Consider the following 22,407-nt stretch of genomic DNA (forward strand, 5'->3'; position numbering starts at 1 on the left):
AAATTAAATTACAGTCAATGAGACCATAAACTCATCAGGAAAGTCATTACTGAGATCACAGAGCAAGCGAGCTAGGGGCAGGTTTTCTAATACACTTCAACACAGGTTTAAACGACTTCCTCATTGGCTTCACTTTTCAGATCTGGAAGTTATATCCATATTTTATTACCACTCTATTTCCTAAAATACATACAAGGCAAATGTACGTGCTGTAATGCAGTGCTTCACTTGAAACCAACCTCGGACTTGTTGTTCCAGACTGAGGATGACAGCCACGGCCTGGTGCAGGATCAGCAACTTTGTCTGAGGTTTGTCGCTCTTCAGGTGCAGCTGGACCATCCTGCCCAGCTCCTTGAACGCCTCGTTGATGTCGCGGACACGAAGACGCTCCCGTGCGTTGTTGGCCATCCTTCGCTCCCTCTCTCTCTCCATCTTCTGCTCTGGAGTCAGGTCCTCATCGTCATTGTTGCTACAGAGACCAACGATGAAGACAAGGACGAGAAATGGAAGAAGAAGCAGGGGATGAAGGTGGGAGAAGAGGAGAGCGAGAAGGAGGATTTGAAGATGAAGGTGGTGTTTGCATACCTGTCTCGTTTTAATACAAACCTACAGTGCTGCAGGTTTGCAGAAGCAAGGTTACAACAACAGCAGGGTTTGGGAACAGACACCATGCTGGGCTGCATTCTGGCAGTTTCAAGGGCTACTCTGTTTTTTATTTACTTTGTCACATATTCTCTACTTGATGTGGGGTCACATCAAGAAGCAGTTTGAAGATAATTCTTGAAATAAAGAAGACTAACATGGAAAAAACAGAAAAAAAATTGCTGACATGGAACTCTGTTTACTTTGCTTGCCCTCTTAAATCCACTAGGTAATTCAAATTCAAATTTTATTTGTCACGTACACAGTCGTACACAGTCATACACAGTACGATATGCAGTGAAATGCTTAGACATAAAAAGACATAAAAACATAAAAAGCTAATAATAGTGGCTCACTGCATCACAGTAATAACAGAAATCAATCTGATGCAGTGCTGGTGGGAGAGACTTTCTTCAGCAGCATGCACACAGACTGCTGTTTGCACAGCAGCACTAACTTGATTAACTCTCCCACTCAGCACTGGGATCATCTGGTCATGCTACTTCCATATCACTTTTGGTAACTCATCAGAAGGTATTTGTGTTTTAAAGCACACACTGTATACTACAGTATTGTAACACTGTTTGTTCAAAGTTGAAATATACAGCATCTCTTCAACAGAGTGACAATGAAGGCTCTTTTAGTCTTCAAGATGTTTTATGTATCTAGAATCAATCCAGAATAACTAGATACATAACATACAATGTATATATTATCAAAGCCTGGAATATTCCAGGCCTGGATATTTTCTAACTGGCTGTCACTAGCTAAGCTAGTTTATTTGGTGGTTAACAGTAAAACAAAACTGCCTTATTACTTGATCTCTGCAGTGGTTATGAGACTAACAAGTCTCTTAGCATCCTCGTGATTGTTTAAGCGTTCTTACCTTTGAAAAATATCTATAAGTCAGGTTTGTTAGGCTAGAAACAACTCGCATCTTAAATACAAACTGAATAAAGTTTGAGTTTCCCTTCAGGGACTGAAAAAGCAGGCAACACTGTACACGGGGAGTGACTCTGATGTGTCACAGCACAACAACAGGTAGACATGGGAAAATCTGTGGCTTAAACAGACGGTCAAATTTGAGAGTGTTTGGTATATAATGAAAACATCCACAAGGTGCTAGTCTCAATGAGCTGAGGAGACAGACACAGAGGTGTGGTTAGTAGGGGTGTCTGATAATCTTCTGGGGTGCAATAACAGTCAAAATAATAACAACTTTTACCACAGATTTTTTTAACTCTTGTGATCATGCGATTTGTTGTGCATATGGTTGCCTGGATACAAAGCTGGTCACTTCAACTTAGGGCTAAAGGGCGTTTTCACAAATCTCTGCAATTTCTGTCACTTTGAACCCTTTCAGGACACTGGGTCACTCACTGCTGCTAATCATGTGCCATGCTGCATTCTGCTGACAACATGAGAGTGAGCGAGTTTATAAGAAGATAATAAGAAAGAGTGCTTAGTTTATGTCGAGAAAGACAATCAGATATATATATCGTTTTTTTTAAGTAGGCAATCCGTGCAATTCCTCTGCAAAGATGCACCGAATAATCGGACTGCACAACCCTGCTGGTAGAAATTCTATTTTTATGGTAGTTTGAGTTAGAAGTTATACAAATGTGTGCTTTCCTGCTGGATCACATGACAATATGTTCCCAAACCCTGTAAAAAAGCATCAGTTAAAAAAAAAAAAAACAAGTATTATGTTCCTCATCTTCATCTTCAAAAACCTTCAGTATCATCAACCTCATAATTATCAACATGACCGCCACCATCATGTACAAATTTCTGGGTTTAGGATCCAAATGTTTCCGATTGAGTTGTCCTCCAGGTGAGAAGAAACCACAATAAACATTTTGTTTATCTTTGGAGGGCTGAAGGCTGCTCCACTGTATCCAGGACGGGAAAAAACAACAACACTTTCTATCGCTTCATATTTTGCTTGCTTAAGTGTTTACATCCATAATGAGTAGGTTTCACACCTTTAAAACATTAAGCTTTCTCGCCAACAGCAAGAATATCCATAAGTGTTTTCATTGCAGTTGATTTCCCGACCCTGACACAGCGAGACAACACTTCTTTGAGAATATTGACTGCTGGCTCTACTCTGGTGTGTGAGAAACAGTTAAAACCAGGCTCAAGACCATGGAGAGACTGACGGGATCAAACAGGAGCTGCATGTCCACCAGGAACCTCTGCTCCTCCCTCAACAGCGCCGTAACTTAACCAGCCGCTCAGTTAAAAAGGGAGATGCCAGGTGAACACGGACTCAAAGTCTCGTTGTTTACTGAAATATTTAGCTGCTTCTCAACACACTTGGTCACTTCATCAAAGTCCAGAGGCTGGTTCCCAAAACACTCAAAGCTTTAAGTCCTTCTCTGTGGTCCTTTTCCAAAAAGTGACAAAAATACTTTAAATTAAGTAAATATTTAGGGGAAGTCAATTATTTAAGGTAAAAAGATATAATAAAACACAAATAAGAATTCTTCACATTGATTTTTCATGTATCTAGCTAGTTTTTTCCACCTTGAAACCTGCTATTTGAGCATTTTATTACTTCTGCTTTATCCCATATTGGTCACATTGTGGTTTATAATTTCAGCATGCTCTATTTTTGTCTTGCTCTTTATCAATGACACAGGAACCAGAGAGGTCTCCGAGCGCTGAGGTGTTTTGGGAAAATGCGTGTCCCAGCCCAGCTGAGGGTTTTGATGGAAGCGAACGCCTAAGAGGTTGGCGGGGTTACCTAGATCTTGACCTCTCAATAGATTTGAGCTCCTTGCTGTCGGGGTCCTCTTTCTTGGTGTCCAGGGGCTTCGAGTCCTGCAGGAGGTTCTCGTCTCCTTCGTCCTCAGACTTGATCTCCGAGCTGACGGAGGAGGTGCTCTGGCCCTGAAGGCCTCCGGACAGAGCTGCAGGAGAAGAAATGAGAAGATGGGAGGGGTTAAATGGTGCAAACAGGTAAACACATATGAGCCCGGTACACAGGTATACAGCTGGCAGAATAAATAAATGATTGGTTGCCAGAAAGAGCCAGAATGTGCCAGTTTGTGAAGGGAATAGTAAACTTTGATATATGAAATTATAATTTTAGGGGTAATCTCTTGCATGGAATAGCATTTCTTTGCTTGACAAGATTTTATTCATTTATTTATTTACAGCTCATTTTAGGATAATAATCTAAACCCACAGACGTTGATTCTTCCACCTTTTTTAAGTGTAAGTAAGTGTAAGGCTTGTTTTAATAACCAGCCATCTTCTTAACATGCTTAACGTTAACATAAACTCCAGGTGCCACCGCAGCACGGGACTAACATTTGCTGAAAACGAGCTGTTTCTATTACAAGCAAGAAAACACAGGGACCTATAAAATTAAATGTACTTACAGTCCTGTTTAAAGTCAATACTTTTACCAGATTTTGACATTCATGGTTTGTTTTCAGTTTTAAAAAGAATTGACATTCATGTGGAGATTAAAACGATCACGTTAAATGTGTGTAAAAAGTAAAAAACTGTTCTGATATCTGCTGCTTTTGTGATAAAATGTTTAATTTTAAATAGAAGCATCGGCTGTAAATTTGAAGTGTAATGGTTACATGCCGTGTAACCATTATACAGCATTTACATGATATTTTGCAGAGCACTGTAACAAGAGCTGGATGGGTATTATAGTAGAGGTGGAGATATGAGCAAGTGCACACTATATGTAACAGTTTGATGAACCTGGTATAATGTCTGATATGTTGATTAAAAAAACGAAACTGACACTTTGTGTCTATATTTGGTTTCACTTGTTGGGTTAAAAACAGCTCATTTAGGTTAGCATTTCAGATGGTGTTCCTCGTCTTCACGGGCTTCCGACATGAATGCAGCATCAGTCCTGGTTGAACCCTATTAATTCTCTAGTCAACCTCCAAGATGGCGCCACTGGAGAGTCGTGGTGCAGTCGTACAGCCTCTCTACTCTCTGACTGTCTCTCTCCTCAGCTGAACAGTGCAGTCTTTATTTGACGTCTGTATGGATCCGTCACTGGGACGCTGCCAGCATCTCAGTCAACACAAAACACTCGAGCACTGTGTTCCCCTCACCCTGTACACACACACACACACACGCCAGCCAACTGTCGGCCATTTTGAATCCCCGTCTGCCTGACTGGAGGCATTTTGTGAGCAGCTTTGAGTGACGTCCCGTGTTTGGTTGGTGTGTTTGTGTGTGTGTGTCTCTTTACATACAATCGACTGTGTGTTTGTGCATAAATAGCTGCAGCGAAATAGACGTTAAACTGTGAAAAGTGACTTTGTGCTTCTGAATGGCTGATTGATAACACGCAGTCACAAAGTGACGCCGGCGGAGACAAACGCGAAATTCGAGGACGCACCTCCATGTTAATTAAAGCTTCTTCTCAGGGCTGTTTCTTTTGTCTTACTCACATCCTTCCTTCGTGTTCTAGCTTCCTTTACCGCTCGGCGTTCTCAAAAGCTGTGAGCAGAGGTTAAGTCTGACGTGTGTTAACACTGGAAAGCTGTGTGGTGTTAACAAAGTGCTACAGCACAATGCACCGCACAAACGAAATCTGAAACTGACTAAAGGTCCTCAAAGTGTCCTTTGTCCAGCAGGCTCTTATTGTGAACAATGTGCTGCTACATTAACAGAGTTTGTTTTTTTTGCCAAAGTTGTTATATACTTACAGCTATTTCCTAGTATTTAATAGCAAACCCCAGTATATACTTCTTTTGTGTTCTCCTACTATTATCTATTTTAATTATTGCAGTTATTATTTCTGATACTGTGGGTTTTTTTAAGTACTTATCAACAAATCTAGCAATGTTTTGGACAAATCAAAGCTACTTTCTATAGAACACAGTTGCCAGCCCTGCACCATAAGCTCTCAATAAGGTGCCGCTCTCCACTTCTACTCCAATTCATATCACTGTTTTTGAAACATTGGTTATTATTAATTCTTCATTTATTACTTTCTTTGGTCTTTGTTTTGGTAAAATCCAGCTAGAAAACTGTTCTAGTTTAGAATATTCTCTGGAAAAAGGGAAGATATAACAGTCTACGGCTTCACTCTACACCTCTTTGGTCATGAATTTGTGGTTTTCCTGTTTAATTCAATTCTATGTTGTCAAAAAAATATTTCTGTTGTTACTTATTGTTACACATTTTTGAAAAAATAACTGAAATGAAATTACTATCATTATCAGTTAGACAGCAACAGAGAGGACCATTATCAGTGTGTTCTGGTGATCTTAGGGCAGCTGACATAGATATAAATGATTGTAGGACAGGAAACAAACATTCAGTTACTTCCAACATTCTTTCTAATGAGTAATTTCACATAAATATATGTGATATTGCAGTACAGTATTTGTACGTAACTTATGCTTGTGCTGTTTTTTTGCTAGACAAAACTGCCTAATTTAATCAGGATTTTAGAAATGCAGAGCAGCAGCTCATGTTTGAAGTTTCTCTGCACTTAAGTTGTAACTGTTAATATGTAGTTTTTATGGGCTGTGCTTTAGTAAATGTTTCATACTCGTGTTTATTGACAATAGAAACTTTATTTGGCTGTAAAACTATATAGCAAATGTGAATATGAAACATTATGAACACAGGCTGTTGCATGTAAGCTTCAGAGAACCAGGCGACACTGTTCTGTTCGCATTTTGCAGGCCTATAGGTGCAACCTCATGGCTTAAATAAATAATGACTGTGATGCATGACATGTTTAAAACTCTGAATCACAACTGCAAAGACTGACATAAATCCTTATTTTCCAAATGTGTCCTTTTGGTTGAGTGGACCAGACTGTGGATGACTCTGCACCAAATGGATTATGTTTGTTTAAAAGCCGTGTTTAATTTGGGAGAACTGACTATTAAAATTATATTAATAATATAGAAATCCACGTATCAGCACATGTTATACACTGAAATAACATTACCCAGTTTGTTGAGCTAATACCATAAATATTGCATAAGTATGAGCGCAATATACCATCAATATTGTATATAACATAACTATTAAAGTTAATAATTGTTTTGAAGTTGAGAAGAAGACAGAGGAGGAAGCCACAGGTCTGCCACTATAATTGTGCGCTTGCTGCCAAATCCATTTTAATAGCCTTTATTTACAGCCTCCACACACCCTCAGCCCTGTGTGTGTGTATGAGTTATGAACGGATGCAGAAGTAAGGAGTAATAGCTTCTTCTTCTTCTGCCAGAGTGTGTGTATGTGTGTTTTCTCCCTCTCACCTCATTACACACTTGGCTGTGGTCGGCGCTGGCTGAACTTTGCTGCCAGCAGAGTCATTTTCAGCCTTTAAAATTGAGCACAGGGCTAATTTGCTACACAGCGCACTCATATACACATTTCCGTCCTGCATATTCATATCACACACACGGTGTATTTGTTTAGCCTGCTTGGGCGATGAAATTCTGAACCTGAACCAGGTAAAGTTTTCCCAGTTTTCTCTTCCTCCATTTTATCTCCAGTTTCTTTTTCTGTATGTTTTCTGGTTGCACTTTTTTAGGTTGTCTTGTGTTGGGATTAACTTCCAGACCTCCTATTTTTTCTCTTCTGTTTGTTTACTACTTCTTCTTTTTTGGACAATTTCTTCTCCTCCTCCTTCCTACTAATTATGATCTACTTGAGAGATGCTGCCTTTACTCTTTCTTGGATCGTTGTATTGTTTTAAATCATGTTTGTCCATTGTCTTTGCTTACTTTTTTATTATCATCATACAGGTCCAGAAACACTCCTTTCTTGTGCTTGCACATGAACAAACCCTTGATGTGAGATTCCTCTGCCTACACGAAGCAGTGGCAGATGTTGGTACTGTTTGTCCATCACTGCTGCATCTTTGTTTCTTTATCTGGACATTGTTCTTATTTATGAAACGAAACATCTGGTAAAAAGAAAGACACAGCCGAGAATACCAGTACTTTCTTTCTTTCTTCTGCGTACGTTTGAATCGAAGCGATTTTTTTCCATATAAACACTTGATGTTGAGAAAAAGGTTTATGCTTCAGTGTGAGCCAGGGAACATTCATCTGGGGACACTGGCAGATGCAGCGTTTTTGTAATTTATCTATGAGTGTGCAGGGTCTCACCACGGTACGGGTCAGGCTGGCTGAGGTCCGGCGAGGTGGCTGACTGAACCGGCAGCTGAGGCACCGGCACCTGACCCCCCATCGAATGTCCTCCACGCAAACCGCCCACACTGCTGCCGTCTTCTCTGTGAGAGCCCACCTGGAGAATAGAGAGGAAAGGCGTGAGGGAGAGTTTCAACGAACAGCTGCTCTGATTCTGTCTACAGTCAGGACTGCAAAACAAAGCATCTTCCAGTTTCTAAGTCCAGATGTAATCTGAGCATTGGTCTACTCTGATGTTCTCCAGGTTCTTTCGTAGAATGTCTTAACTTTTGTCATTTCTGTGGAGGTTTTCTTTACCAGCAGGGTTTTGATCTCATGAGCCTTCTGAATTTAAAGGAGTTTGACCTTGATTAAAAACAACGATATATATGTCTGTCACTTTAATTAATTAAATTTAAGTTATACACTGCCACTTTAAAAAACACTTGCCTTCAGCCACTTCACATTGAAAGGTAACGACTATAATATTAAAGAGAGACCGTCTTTCCTATGAGCAAGCACTTGGCAACCGTGGAAAGGAAGAAGTCTCTTAACATGATGAGACCTCCTACTGAACCAGGATCAGCCATCTACCTCAACCAGTTGAGGGGTGAGGAGACAGAGAAAGGAGAAAAGAGCCCCACAGACAACAAAAAACCACTCTGTAGTTTTTAAACAGGTTAATCATACAAGGTTATATAGCATTTTAACTGGGGACTACTTCTAAAGGCGGATTAGCACACCCTGTTGAATTTGGCAGCAGGATGGCTTATGTTGAGTCCATGTGTGTGTTCATTATAATAAGGAACATGTCACCAAGTGCAACATCTGCAACACTGATGTGTTTTCAATAGTTTTTGGACAACAATGGATTTCTGTGGTTTTGTTACACAGGCAATATCCTTTTAATCAGATCAGTTCGCTGATGGCTTTGGTTATTTTGCATGACTTTCTGACCATAAGAAAAATACTAAACATTACGACATATCACTTGAAAGTCAGTAAGCACTAGTCCACACACTAATTTCTTTATTTTAAGCTGAGTTTTTATCAGTTTCTAACAAGAGTTTTAAAAATCCTTTAGTATGGATATTTATATGAAGCAAATGTATGAATTTCATTTACCCTCTTAAAATCCTCCAGGTCATGGACAACCCACCGAGGTAATGGGATAAGATTTGGGAAAATACTTTTATTACTTTAATTTATTACTAATTAGAGTACTTACTTCATTTCTATTGTCTGTTTATATTAGGAATTTTATGGTATCATTTCACTTTTCATGAAACAAACACTGTAAATTGTAATGAACTCTTCCTTCCTTTCTTCCCTGAGATGTTGTAGTTTTGTCTTTGCCCTGTTGAGGGCAACCTCACCCTTCTAATACACTGAAGATCCCCATCGCTCCTATCTTTCCAATCTCACATGCATCATTCCCATCAGTGTTTTTTTTTTATTATTAATTTTCCATTTTTCCAATTTTCCAGACTCCCTGTTTTCACAAGTGTGTGTGTTCGTGTGTGATTGTGTGTTTCAGTACAGGTTCATATCTCCATGTCTGACATGTATATTTACAGTTTCTTCTTTTTTTGGCTCCAAATTGTGTCTCCTTGTTTTTCATGTGGATTTCAGGGAAATACTGTATGGGTGCGTGTGTGTATGTGTGTTCTTTGCTGAATCCTATCCATCTGTCTACCACACACACACATGTACATGCACACACACATGACAGCACAACAACTGACAATTATCTTAATGCCCATATGTTTAATTGTGGGATTTCTAATTCCCAGAGCACCAAGTAGCTTCCAGCAGGGACTCACTGTTTTGGCACGAGATTGGTTTTTTTTTTTAAGTGTGTGTGTGCGTGTGTGTGCGGGCTTGTTTGTGTGTGATGCCAGCTTTCTCATGGCATCCTGTGGTTCTGGTCTCTTTCTCACCCTCCCTTCCCTGAGCTTTGTTTTACTTTGAACATTTCAGCGGGGCAGTTGATAAATATGAATTATGATGATGGGTATGCTGTAAAACAGTCCGATATGAATGTCGGGTACAGACCTTACACACCAATCAAAGCTGAATGGCAGCTCAAACTTTGCATAGACACACTGTTATAATGAGCCTATTCCGTGCTGCTATTTTATTCGTTCCCTCAGCCTGACAAAGTGTTTGTGGTGTTTTGGGAGTGGATATGTTACCCTGACCAATCAGCAACCAGTGACGTATCCATTTGGCTGATGTCATCTGCAGTCTAGATGTATGTATTAGTGGTTCAGGTCCACCTTCTTATGTAGTGGTTTATAAATTTAATATTGACTTGGCCTGATTCCATAATGAGGGGTTTAAATGAAGCAACCATTCTCACCTGGCTTGTTCTCATCCTTCATCCATTTTATTTGTATACTTTCGTTGCAGTTTAATAGTTTTAATGTTTCCCTAAATGCATGTGTTTTAATAGTCCTCTGTGCACAGGGCACCCATGCAAAGGTGGTAAACTTGATATCACTGGGCCATACTACATATATAAAGGTTGAATGAATTATATAAGACTTTTTCTGGGGTGTTGCTAGCAGCAGCTAATGAAGCGTTGATTCGCTGGTCTCAGGCTGAGATGAAGAGCAGGCTGCAGAAGTCTGGTGAGCAAATTTCTGAAAACTTTTCCAAAGACACCGACTGAAAGTGAAGTCACTTTAGGCAATTTATCATGCCGCTTGCTCAGGGATTTACACGTTTTTTCACATATGCATTCCTTGCTAAGACCAGGAAATGAACTTTGATGTGTAAAATCCCCCCATACAAAACTCTGAGCTGCTGATAAGCTCAGCATCAGCTGGCCCCAGCAGGTTCCTTCTTGTGTCACTAAACTGCAGGTTATGTGATTCTTCAACTTCTGTAAGAACATATATGCACCGTGAAATCGGCGCTCCTAAAAGTCTTTATGATCAGTTGCTGCACCGTGTGCTTCAGTTGGTATTAGCGTAAAAAACACATGACACTCAAAATAAAAGCAGGACCAGGATTCCAACTTGGAAAGTAGAAAGCACATCCAGCTAGGAAATCCCGGATGCTGCATTGGTAAATAGACATCATGTTATGTGTTGCTTTTCTAGTCATCCATTCACATATACATGCATACAGAGCTTTAGAAATCACTCAAACACTGGCGGATGCATCGGTGCAATCTGGAGTTTATTGCCCTATGAAATCTGGACATGCACGCTAGTGCAAACATTTACTTAAGTCCAACAGAAGCTGTTTTCACAAATTTACTCTGTGACAATTTGAGGACAAGTCAGGACATTTTCCACATGCAGCACATGGCAGGGACTGCTTTAAACGGCATTGCACTCCTGGACGTGCTCCATGTGGTTTAGGTGAGGAAGGTGCCTGAGGTGCAGGAAGAAGGACATATGATCCCCACTTGCTAGAGAAAAATTTACCAGACAATTAACTTTGATTTTCGCGTATCAGCACAATCTGACGTCACATAGGCTTCTTACTGGGGAAAGACCAGTTAATATCTGCTGGGGATTATCTAGAAAAATTATTTATTTTAGTGCATGTTTGAAGGCTACAGTTGGGGAAACAGTGTATATGGATTGTGCAGATGACAGAGCAACACAAATGTATTTTTATTGTTTTTCCCTTTTAAATAAGTACCCAATGACATCACACTTTTTCCTTCAGCTTCTAATACTTTTAAAGACGATGAGGTCTAGAGGTGGTGTTACACATTGCTGTCAGTTTCAGAAAATCAGCTTTTAACTAGATCAAATCTTAACGGTGAAGGTATGTTTTGACATATATTTTAAATGTCTTATATGCTGTGCTTCACTAGTTCAGTTTTTATGTATCCTAGGATAACCATAGTGTAAATAAGGTTGTTTTGAAAACCAAATCCCTCTGTCTGCCTGTTAATCCAGCTGGCTGACAGCGAGGTCTTGCCCACCACATGCCAAACTCCCCTCTCGCTCCGTGCAAATATCACAAAATGTCGACAGGCTTGTCAGCATGGGTGTGTGTTTCTGTGCGCGCATGTGTGTGTGTTTCAAACTGAGCGCCCTCCACCTATCCGTCCATACGTCTGCTTGCTCCCTTATTTATTGTTTGCCTCTCGTCTTTCTTTCTGTCTTTTCTTTTCCGTTCTCTGCCTTTCATCACCGCCTGGATTCCCAAATGTAAAATGGCAGCAGAGAGAGAGAAACGGAGAGGGTTTCGTACATTTTTAATGGAGGGCTTTTATATTTCAACAAGCCTTCCCTGTCTCTTCCTTAATTTAGTTCAACGAGGAGAGAAGATGAGGAGACAGATGGAGGAGAAAAATATAAATAAATTACACATAAACTGATCTGCTGCTGGTGTAAACCCGATAGATACCACAAGGTGCAGCCACACCCACTTAGGCACCATTCTTCAGGTTTAAATATAATATCAGCTTTTCAACAAACGGAGATGTCAGAATGTCCCTGAATGCAGCAGGGAGACTTTTAAAAACAGTCACGAATTCATTAACATGTCACAACAACTTCGTAACAGACAAAATTAATTTTCCAGTTTTCACATGATAATGCAACTTTGATTAAACATAAAAATAGAAAAATATACCTCTGTAGGTTTAATTCTGATTGACTATAACTAATAAAGAATGGCTGCCTTGAAGAAGAGAAGTCATTATAAATGTAATGAATATGATTTAAATCAGCAGTCCCCAACCCCCGGGCCTCGGACCGGTACCGGTCTGTGAGTCGTTTGGTACCGGGCCGCGAGTGTTGAGGCTCAGGTGTGAAATGTATGGTTTTCAGGGTTTTTATCGGTTTTCAGCGTTATTTTGTTATCGTTTTTATCGTTAACTCTGTTTTCCTGGGTCTTTTCACGTGTGTTATGAATAAATCTTCTTTTCTTCGGTACCGGTACTAGTTTTATTTTGTTGTATTTATCCGCAACACCTTAAAGGCCGGTCCATGAAAATATTGTTGAGCATAAACCGGTCCGTGGCGCAAAAAAGGTTGAAGACCGCTGATTTAAATAACCAACTTCCCCTCAGGGCCCAGTGACACAGGCCTAGAGACTGGTTGGCAACATTCTGTCAACCACACGTCACTAGGGAAAAATGTGGTCCTTAACCAGCTGGCAAACAGTTGCTGGTAGCAGCTAGGTAAAATTAATCAAAAAGAGGTTTACAGTGCTGCAGCTACACTGAAAAACCTCCAAATGTCTCTAGACAACTACAGGTGACTGTGGCAATGTGTTAGCAACCAAAGCAATCACAAAAAAGTTTCTGGTGGATCTCACTCTTTGAAGCAGATTTTTCCCAGCAACAGCAGGAACCATTCGGTAACCAACTGGGAAATACATATTTTTCCCTAGTGACCAGAGGGCACAAGTGGCTCAACGGCCAGTCTCTCATCCTTTATCCCAGTGATCCCTAAACTTTTATATGAACTAAAAAAGTAAACAGTGCCTCCATAAGTCTCTGCTTCTCTCGCTGTGTACAAGCTAAGCAACCACTGCAGCTGCTAAAGCCACAACGCTTGTGCAGGAGGAGGCCGGGGTGGATAGATCAGTCAACATCCTGTTTCATATATTTTAACAGAAACCCAGACTCCCGAATACCTACCTAAGAGCTTTTGGTAGATACTAAGGAACTACTGCTGGTTTACACTGCGTGAGGCTTTGTGGTTAGGCATTCAGACGGTACTGCTGAAGGAAATACAGTAGCAGACTTTGTCATACCCAGGCTGGTGAATGTTAAGAGGTTCAAGTTTAAAAAGTTCCCAGATTTATAAAAAAATTAAATAAAAATCAAACAATAAGCTGATGGATAATGTCTCAGTCTGACAGGCATGTGTACGTTTGTTTCCGTTTAACTATTTGACAATCATTGGTATGCAACACATTTCCATCGCACCTAATAAGGGCTAAAAGGGTTTGTTCGGCAAACCTTTAGGCAAAGAATTACAGTGTAAAAATTCTACATTAGTAACAATATAAGGATATTGGAAAAATTTGTTTTAATGTCATCCTAAAATAATCTTATCTGATTTTATCCCTGTTCCAACAACATTAATTCCATTATTTTATGTACTGTATAAATGTTCTTGCAATGAACCAAGCAGAGTCAGAGACAAACATAAAGGCAAAGGTGCTGAGTACCTGTCATCTGCAATGCTACTGATCAGTGGGATCAGTGCACTCTTTTAAAATGAGTGTGCGAATCCAATGATTGCGCAGGAAGATGAAGGAGAAGAGAAAGAGGAGAATTTCTGGGTCACGGGATGACACACATTTCTCATGCAGTCGTAAACAGGAGGGAGAAGTCTGCCCCTGCTGCTGCGGTCACAAATCCGAGAGAAGGAAAATAAACTTTGCATCTCTGTAAATTGTAATATTTCACCCTGCATTAGTTGGATTCCTGCAATTTCCATTTGTCATTTTCAATTATTGTTGAAAAGCAAAAAGAAAACCAACTCTGCAAGATAAAATTCAGAGCACAGAGCAGGAGAGGAGATAACATAAAGCAGGGTGTCCAGTGTGGTGTCCCAACCTTAGCATGTTGGTAACTGCGTCCTCTTATGTTATTTTTGTTACAGTCGTGTTTTGTTAGATTTTAGTGACTGAACTACTTGGTTAACCTAAAGCTAAAAAAACATTCAAAGGAAATCTCTTCATTTGTTGCTTCTTTATGATAAAAGTGGAAAAAAAGCAAAAACAGAAAACGAGGAAACATCTTCCAGTAAATATAAGAAAAAAGAAAAACCCTCACACCTCTGTGACGTGTTTTTAAAGACATGCTAAATCACTGTGAGACCCAAAAGTAAACCACTCGGTTACAATGCAACACTCTTCTGTAGCTGTGATACACATTTGCTAATGAAACTGTAAATAAACTTGAACAAGCGCACACACTGCTACACATACTGGAACATTGAACACAGCCTTTCCTCTGTGCACACTACACAGACACACCCAAGACACACACACACACATCACAACACACACACATTGCACACACACACACACACACACACACACACACACACACACAAACCACACACGACACAAACACACACACACACACACACACACGCACACAGTGTAATGAGCAGCCTGTCCAGCAGGGGAAACTACAGTGACATTTTCCAGTGGTGTGACATGTATGCATTTTTTCCCCAATTTCCATTTAATTAATGGAGTGAAGGACGACAGACTCCTTGTCACTTAAAATGCCGTTTAAATATAAGACATGAAACAGAGGAAAATAGGTGGACAGAAATGGAATTATGTCATGTGGAAAAATGTTGTTCTTGTTATTTTTTCCTCTTTTGGAGCAAATTCCATCAGGATGATCTGTTATTTCTGTTTAAAAAATAACCCAACTTTTTACTTGTAGTCTTAAGTACTTTACCTTTAAGATACCAACAGATAAATTACAAAGAAAAATTTGTGTAAACATTTAACAGTTACTGTGTTTAAATCTAAAAGTGCAGCTTTGCAGCTTTCACCCTTTAACTTTTTGAATGTAACTTTCTTTACGTTATATGCACTGTTGACATGCACTGCTTCTTTAATAGATTCAGTGTATTTAGCTACATGTATGTAAGATTTTCAGATCTGAATCTAGGACAGCAGCTACTTTTTGCAAAGATGTCCATAATAATTAAAATATCTTTTTTTAAAATATTTTTTTCTTTTTCCTTAATTTATGTATATAAATATAGATTAGAATATTAAAGCTGATGAAGTTCATTTATTTTATACATGTACTATTTTTCAATATTAAGCATACTTGCTATGTTCCTATTACTTATTTGTAATATGAGTATTTATTAAACAATACAAAATGAAATTGTTGTCCCATTTGGATTTTCATATAAACATGGATAAGATTTATGCATGTTCCATTGCTTCTGCTTCAAAACTATGTTGTATCAAGTAATTATCCAGGTTGTTACAGTTTATTTATCTAATTATCTTCATGAACAAGAGGCTGAACACAAATACCCAATGATCATAACCTCATTCTCTCATAAATTTTCATAATACACTGCAGAGCTGTTGAACAGAGCGCAAAGGCAAAGTGTTTTAACCCAATTTTACGACCATATAAGCAGGAAGGAAACTACCTATGTTCTTTTGAAATAAACCATATTTAAAGCATTTAAACATTTTTTCTTTTCATTTCAGTTTTTTGCTGTGCAGTCAGCACATCACTTCCATTTTTACACCTATTTTGAGGCATCATGGCCAGCAGTATGGGGCCACTTGCACATTACAATTCTACTCTATATTATAACTGAAAATGCCATTAAAAACCAGGCACATTAATCTGCTCCAGCCTCGACTCTTCTGGGAAGGTTTTCCATGAAAAATTTTAGGCCACAGGGATTTGTTGGAAGCATACCATTGTCTGAAAAAAACCACGGTGTGCCTTAACATGGAGATTGTAACTACTATTGTAAGGAGGTAAATGGGGGCAGTAGATTTCTATCAGCTTATATGAATGAATTTAGTGTTGCAGATTATTAAAAGACATAAATGTGTTTCACAGCACTGATGCAGATTATGATCCATTTCACTTTACTGTAACCCTGCTTAATGGAGGGAGGAAGAGAGGCTTTTCTCTCTTAACCTTTCCCCTCTTTTTAGAGACACCCTCCAAACTGAGCCAGGATGCAGTAAAATAATGAGCGTGACTTAAACACATCACTGGCAGGCAGACTGCAGAGACAGAAAACAAACTCTAAAACCTTCAGTGAGAGTCTGGGGAGCACAGTCTTTTCTTCCTCTCCAATTTGTTTTAAATCAGATCACATTTAGTTAAATGTCACATCACTTTGCTGCTCATCTGCTTTGTTGGCAGCATGCAATGATGGGATCAAGCTACTTTGATATCAGCCCAGTGATGGTCCAAGATCATTTAAGTCACTTGAATAACAGCATGCCTAAATGACAGAAGGGAAAATGTTGGAACCCATGAGCTAACTTCTGTCTTTACATATTTTAATTTGTGTGCATGATGCACTGATGCTTATGTACTGTATATGTCTCCCCCTCTCACATCAGTCTACCACCTGTTTTCCCAGAGTTATGACCTCAGCTTGCAGGCGTCTCTGCCTAACACTGCCAAACTACATACAGCTGTGAGTATGTGTATGTGTGTGTGTGTGTGCGTGTGTGTGTGTGTGTGTGCAGCAAGAGAGAAAGAGAAGTAAGTACATCTAGACAGCAACATCAAAACAAAAAGGACAGAGAAAAATATGTAATAATACAAAGTAAAATGAGACAAAGGTGTGTGTGTGTTTGGGAAAGAAATGATTAAAAACAGACACAAAACAGAGTAGTCACATGTGTAGGGGAGTAAATGGAAAAAAACAAAAACAAATGAGAAACAAAGAGTGAAAACAGAAGAGGAGGGGGACTAGGAAAAGAAAGACAGGAAAGGGAAGAAATAAATTGAGGAAAAGGGTGGGAAGGGGAAGGAAGAAAGGTAGGAAAGGAGCGATAGTGCATGCATGCATATAGAAAAAGTAGTCAGTCTCAGTGCAAAGACAATGGAGTCATTTTGGAGATGACATCACCCCTTCCTCTCTCACTTGTTTCTTTTTTTCCCTGCATTTCTATGGAGTCACTTCCTTCCAAACTTCCTGTTTATGCTGTACACACACCAATAAATTTCCACAATGCCTTTGTGGCTAATTTTCCAAAACGTTCATTAAATTAAATTATGAGTACATGGAGTTTATTTGTCCAAACCTATGACAATATCCCTTAACTATATTCAATGACAAGCTAAGATGTTTACAGGAGAGCCTGGTTTTATTACACAGACCACAATACTCGCCTCCTAGGTCACAGTCTTTGTCAGTCATGCTTCTATTTGCTAAAAATAAATCCAGCATTGATTAAATCAGCATTTTGCTGCTGTGGCTTCAGAGACGTGCAAAAGGTGTCCTTTGCATCTGACGCAGCGATGTCTTATTTTAAGAGACAGTTTTCAGAAGCAAACAAGTCAACATGTGGAGTTTAAAGGGTTTATCAGCCGGGGAACTGGAGTTTGAAGCTTCAACATTGTGCTGTGAAGTCAGAAGCTATCTTAGATGGATGAAAGTTGGAGTACTAAGTTAAAAGCTAGCAACACTAGCAAGTTTGATTAGCAAGCTGCATTCATAAACAATATGGCTGCAAAGAAGAGACACAGTTAATTAGTGCTAAAGTAAAAGACTAGAACTGAGAAACTACCCTAAGAGGGTAAGACTGATTTTTGTACCACACTGTAAATTTGGGCATTTTAATGCTTGAGTCTGTGGAGATTGGCTCACTTTTGAAGGCAGCCTAAAGTGACAGCTGGAGGAACTGCAGTATTTGTTGACTTCATTTTTTGTGCTACATTTCGCTCACCTTTTACTTCTGCTTTCACTCACCTGTTAGCTTTGGTCACTAAAAACAACTTGGTAAACTTGAGGCTTGGATTTATATTTGCCTCTGGAAACATTAGCACCATTAAAAAATTATCTAGTACATTGAAATGTGATGCCAACAGGTTACAAGCGTCCATATGTGACAGTTTTGGAGTGAGAGACCTGTTATAGTACAGATGCCAAAACACACTGTGCATCTCTGTAAGACACCAGCAGCTTTGACAAAATGCAAGAAATTGACACCATGGGAATAAAAAATGAGCTGAATGTTTACATCTGTTCACACAAGTGAAGACTTTCAACACAATATTTTTCAAAAAATTTCACACTTATATCAATGTTGAAGATCGCATTCATCACACAGGTAGCTGCAAGAGAACTTTAAGCCAGTTAACATCTTATAAAAAGGTCTCAATTTATTTTCCTTCGCTTCTGCAGAAATGTCCAATAAGGACTGGTTTAAAATGAAAAGAAACAGTTTGGGAGACCCCGTGAAGTGATGTGACCCAGTCAGAGGGGGTGTGATGTGTGCAGTTACAGAGCTGCTGTGTTTTCAGTCTTACATTAATGAGTCTATTTTTCTATCAGCCAATAATCCAAAGCCTGAATAAACACACACACATGGGTCCTAATGACAACACAGGGAGTCATTTATGAGCTTCTGTGTGCGTGTGTGCTTTAAAGAGCCCGAAAGTAAACACTGTTTTTCAGCACTCATCCGTCACTTCATTTTCATTCTCTTTTTCCACCGGCTGCTTACATATAAAAACAAATCCAAAATGTATTTGGATTAGTTTTGCTATTAATCCCAAAAGTAGTTTAGAAAAATATTAACCTTAACAAGAAGTGAACGCAAAATGTTTTCCGGGGCTGAAATTCCAAATCACTTCATGAAGCATAATGCCAAGTTTGTATCTGGGGACGTCCAAAGAGCAAAGAAGTGCTTAGAATGATCTCCAGATGAAGCGGAAAAGTAGTTTGCAAGTATTTCCCTTCATTTTAAGCCAGCAAATTTAACAGCAAACTTAAAATTACGTCACGTCAAACGCATTTTTTCATGTCTCTCAAGTCTAACAGAAACTTTTAAAATGTTTTTAGAACTTAAAATCTGAATATCAGCCAAAGTCTGTGAGTAGTTTTTTTTTTCTTAAATATATGAACAGAGACATCATTAAGCTTCCTATTAATTTGCAGGATTTATCATTATTATATCATCCTCTTATTGACTTTGTTTAGCGTACAATTTAAATGTCTTTTGAAATCAGAATACCAAACTGACCTATTTGGTTTTATTTTGGTAAAAACTATTTGATGACAGTAGCTGCATAACACTAAAACCTACCTGTCAGTTTCTCCACAAATACTATCCCCAAAACTAGTTTCTAAACCTGAACATCAAGCTAATAACCCACAATTCACAGGGTACAGTAATTTATTACTGTACAGGTAGAAAGTGACACATTATTTTTGCCATTGTCGGCATCACACAAAATAATGGGTATTAAAAATTTACTGACTAATGACAAATGTGACCATTACGTTGAGCAAAGTTTGTGTGAGGTCCCTTTAGGCAATCATTGTATGCACGTTTCATTAAAATCTGACTAATACTGTAGGAAGGAGTAGCGTTTCTAATGATTTGTGGATGGATGGACACACGAAGGATGCCTTGCCCTTTTCTCTTCACGATGCTAATAGCAGTGAAATAGTGACTTTCTTGTGCCCAGCTTTGGTCCCAACCAACATGCCTTCAAAGCACAAGCTAAAAGAGGGAAACGTCCCCAGTAGATCAGCAGCTAAGACTTCTCTGCACAGCTTAAAAATGACACATCCTAATTTGACTCATTATTAAACACTTTGAGGTTTATTAGAAGCATTTGCGTGTGTAATCTAGTTCAACAGCGCTTCACTGGGGCTAGCCCTCCTCATGTGATGGATGAAATGTTTGAAACACTTTGTACACCAACAACTGCTGTAATGTCACCAAGTAGAATCAAAACTTTCTGTTTAAGCTTCATAAAAACAGAGGTTGTTGTGTTGGGTTAAAATAGGCTGCCCACGTGTTCCTAATAAAACGCATGGTGAGGCTAAAGAAGCAGGAAGGACAAATAAAAATACGACTGTACGCAGGAAGACCGACAAAACTGGACGACACCTATGAAACTCTGAGCTGCAGTATAGAGAGACAGCTGGGCAGACATGCGTGAGAAGAAGATGATCTCTAGGGAAGCCAGCCAGCACACACACCAACGCACACAACACGCCCTTCAACCACAGGTGCTCTCCATTTAGAAAACAACACTTCAAAGTAAATACTTTAACAAAGAACAGAGACAGAGGGACAAAGCTCCTGAACTACTGTAGTGGGAACACAGCAAAGTGCTGCTGGCATCCCCTACAGCCTGCTGTGCTCATTACAGCCACAACAAAACATTGTTGGATCAAAAACACTGCCAAAAAAACAGGCCTGCAAATGAGGAGTATTTGCAAACTTTGAAAACTAAAACATGATGTCTTCAAATATCTTGTTTCTCACATAATACATAAATACAACTGTGGCGGTTTCAAAGAAGAGAAATTATGTTTTCTATTACGTTTAGAATTTGTTTTGTGGAATCTCCTTAAGGAGAAGAGGACGAGGTGGTCCTCAAAAACACGGAAATCTGTTTGCGGAAGCCAGCCGAGGGGCAGCCAATAGGAATAAAGGGAGCTTATAAGAAGGGGGCCTTACAGGGACAGGAGCTAAAACAGTTTGTGTCATAAACACTTAAAACAACATAAACGGCCATCACAAGGTAAGTAAGGTTTTTTGGGTTTTTTTGAATTACGCAAAGTCTAAATATAACAATGTGGAGTTGGAAATGCACATAATTTGACTTTAAAGGTATTCTTGTAATATAAGATATTCCATATGGTGTCGAAGTGGACTCAACATAAGTTGAAAAAGGGCCATGCTGTAATTTTTTGTAATACCAATTTGTACCGCAGGATGGCGCAGTGAGTCACTGAAGCCCTTATTTACACATGTATGTCACTGAGAGCGCATATTTATTGTAAATACAAATATAGATGAAGCCGACAAAGCCTGTTGAAGATATGGTGGTAGTAAAAGCTAGCAGGCAGTCCACGCACAAAATCGTGTTAAAACATTGCGCCCTGGTGGTGAAGGTTTTTGTTAAATTCTGCAGAGGGTGATTACAAAAAGCACCTTTAATGTGACTACAAGTGACAAGAACTTTGAACTAACAGACAGAAAATAGCTCATTTCAGATACTGCCCGAGCTTTAAGACGTAAACAACGCAGGTTTGGCTGAAGATGTTCAAGCATCTGGAATTGTTTATACTGTGTACTGTATTTTATAATAGGCTTTCTCTCGCCCTCCTACATCTCCTTATGTCACACAGCTGTTTTGTTCTTTATGTTTATTGTTTCAAGTTGAAAAAAGGGCCCCAAAGTCTTAAATATGGAAAACATTACTGCTGTCTCACTTCATGTTTTCAGTTTAAACCTCCTCTCCATTCATGTTTGCTCTCATCTCTTCCTCACATTTTTTCAGTTGTGTGAAGTTTCACATTTTCTAAGTGACTTTTAAATATACAAATCTGGTCTAATTAACAGCACAAAAGGAAAGGCTGTTTTTAAGTTTTATTTTTAGAGTCCTGGGAGCATGAATCAAGTTTCATTAAATATCTTGTAAGCCTGTTTTTTAAAGAATCACATGCCTCTGATTATCTGTGTTGAAGTAACAGAATTTCTGTCCGTTTGTAAGATATTCTCTTTTACTTGTAGGCTAAAGTCTTTGGTGAAGCTCCAGAACATTTAAGCAATGCTTTCTTTTTAACTCCTACAAGACTTGACTTCACAATGTGCCTGGTTCTACTAACCATGACATCACCACAGCATAGACAGAGTAACTCAGGTCCTACCATGAGGGAGTGTCTGTTAGCCGATAGCAGCCCCGTTCCATATCCGCTGCCCAGAGCACCCATGGCGCCATTGTGCGTGTGTGCGGCCCCGATGAGGCCGTGCATGTCTCCGTGACCGCTGGCCATACCCGTTGACGGTCCCACCGCGTGGCTCCGCAGTACGTGAATGGCATCGTCCAAACGCTCCAGGCGGTCCTCGATGCGACTTTGCTGCAGAGTGAAAGGACAAAAAGAGATAAGAAACCTGCTAAATGTTCCTTTAAACTGGTTTTTTTTGTGCAGGA

General features: G+C 39.4%; 1 protein-coding gene across 11 annotated transcripts in view; it reads right to left on the reverse strand.

The window, feature by feature from the left end:
* The window catches only part of LOC102293637 (transcription factor 4), a 264,311-nt gene that overhangs the window by 9,900 nt on the left and 232,004 nt on the right, over positions 1–22,407 (reverse strand). For 7 of the 11 annotated variants that reach the window (XM_042220594.1, XM_014333384.2, XM_014333381.2 and 4 more), the window contains 4 exons: positions 22,124–22,333; positions 7,761–7,899; positions 3,392–3,557; positions 240–469 (listed from right to left, as the gene is read on the reverse strand). In XM_042220594.1, the coding sequence (XP_042076528.1) occupies positions 240–469; positions 3,392–3,557; positions 7,761–7,899; positions 22,124–22,333 (745 nt within the window). The remainder of the gene's footprint in view (positions 1–239; positions 470–3,391; positions 3,558–7,760; positions 7,900–22,123; positions 22,334–22,407) is intronic. The other 4 variants (XM_014333382.2, XM_005921661.3, XM_014333385.2 and 1 more) reach the window with 1 other exon arrangement.

The sequence above is a fragment of the Haplochromis burtoni genome, unplaced genomic scaffold (assembly GCF_018398535.1).
Source record: "Haplochromis burtoni strain Fernald_Lab_line unplaced genomic scaffold, NCSU_Asbu1 Contig_51, whole genome shotgun sequence".
Taxonomy (NCBI): domain Eukaryota; kingdom Metazoa; phylum Chordata; class Actinopteri; order Cichliformes; family Cichlidae; genus Haplochromis; species Haplochromis burtoni.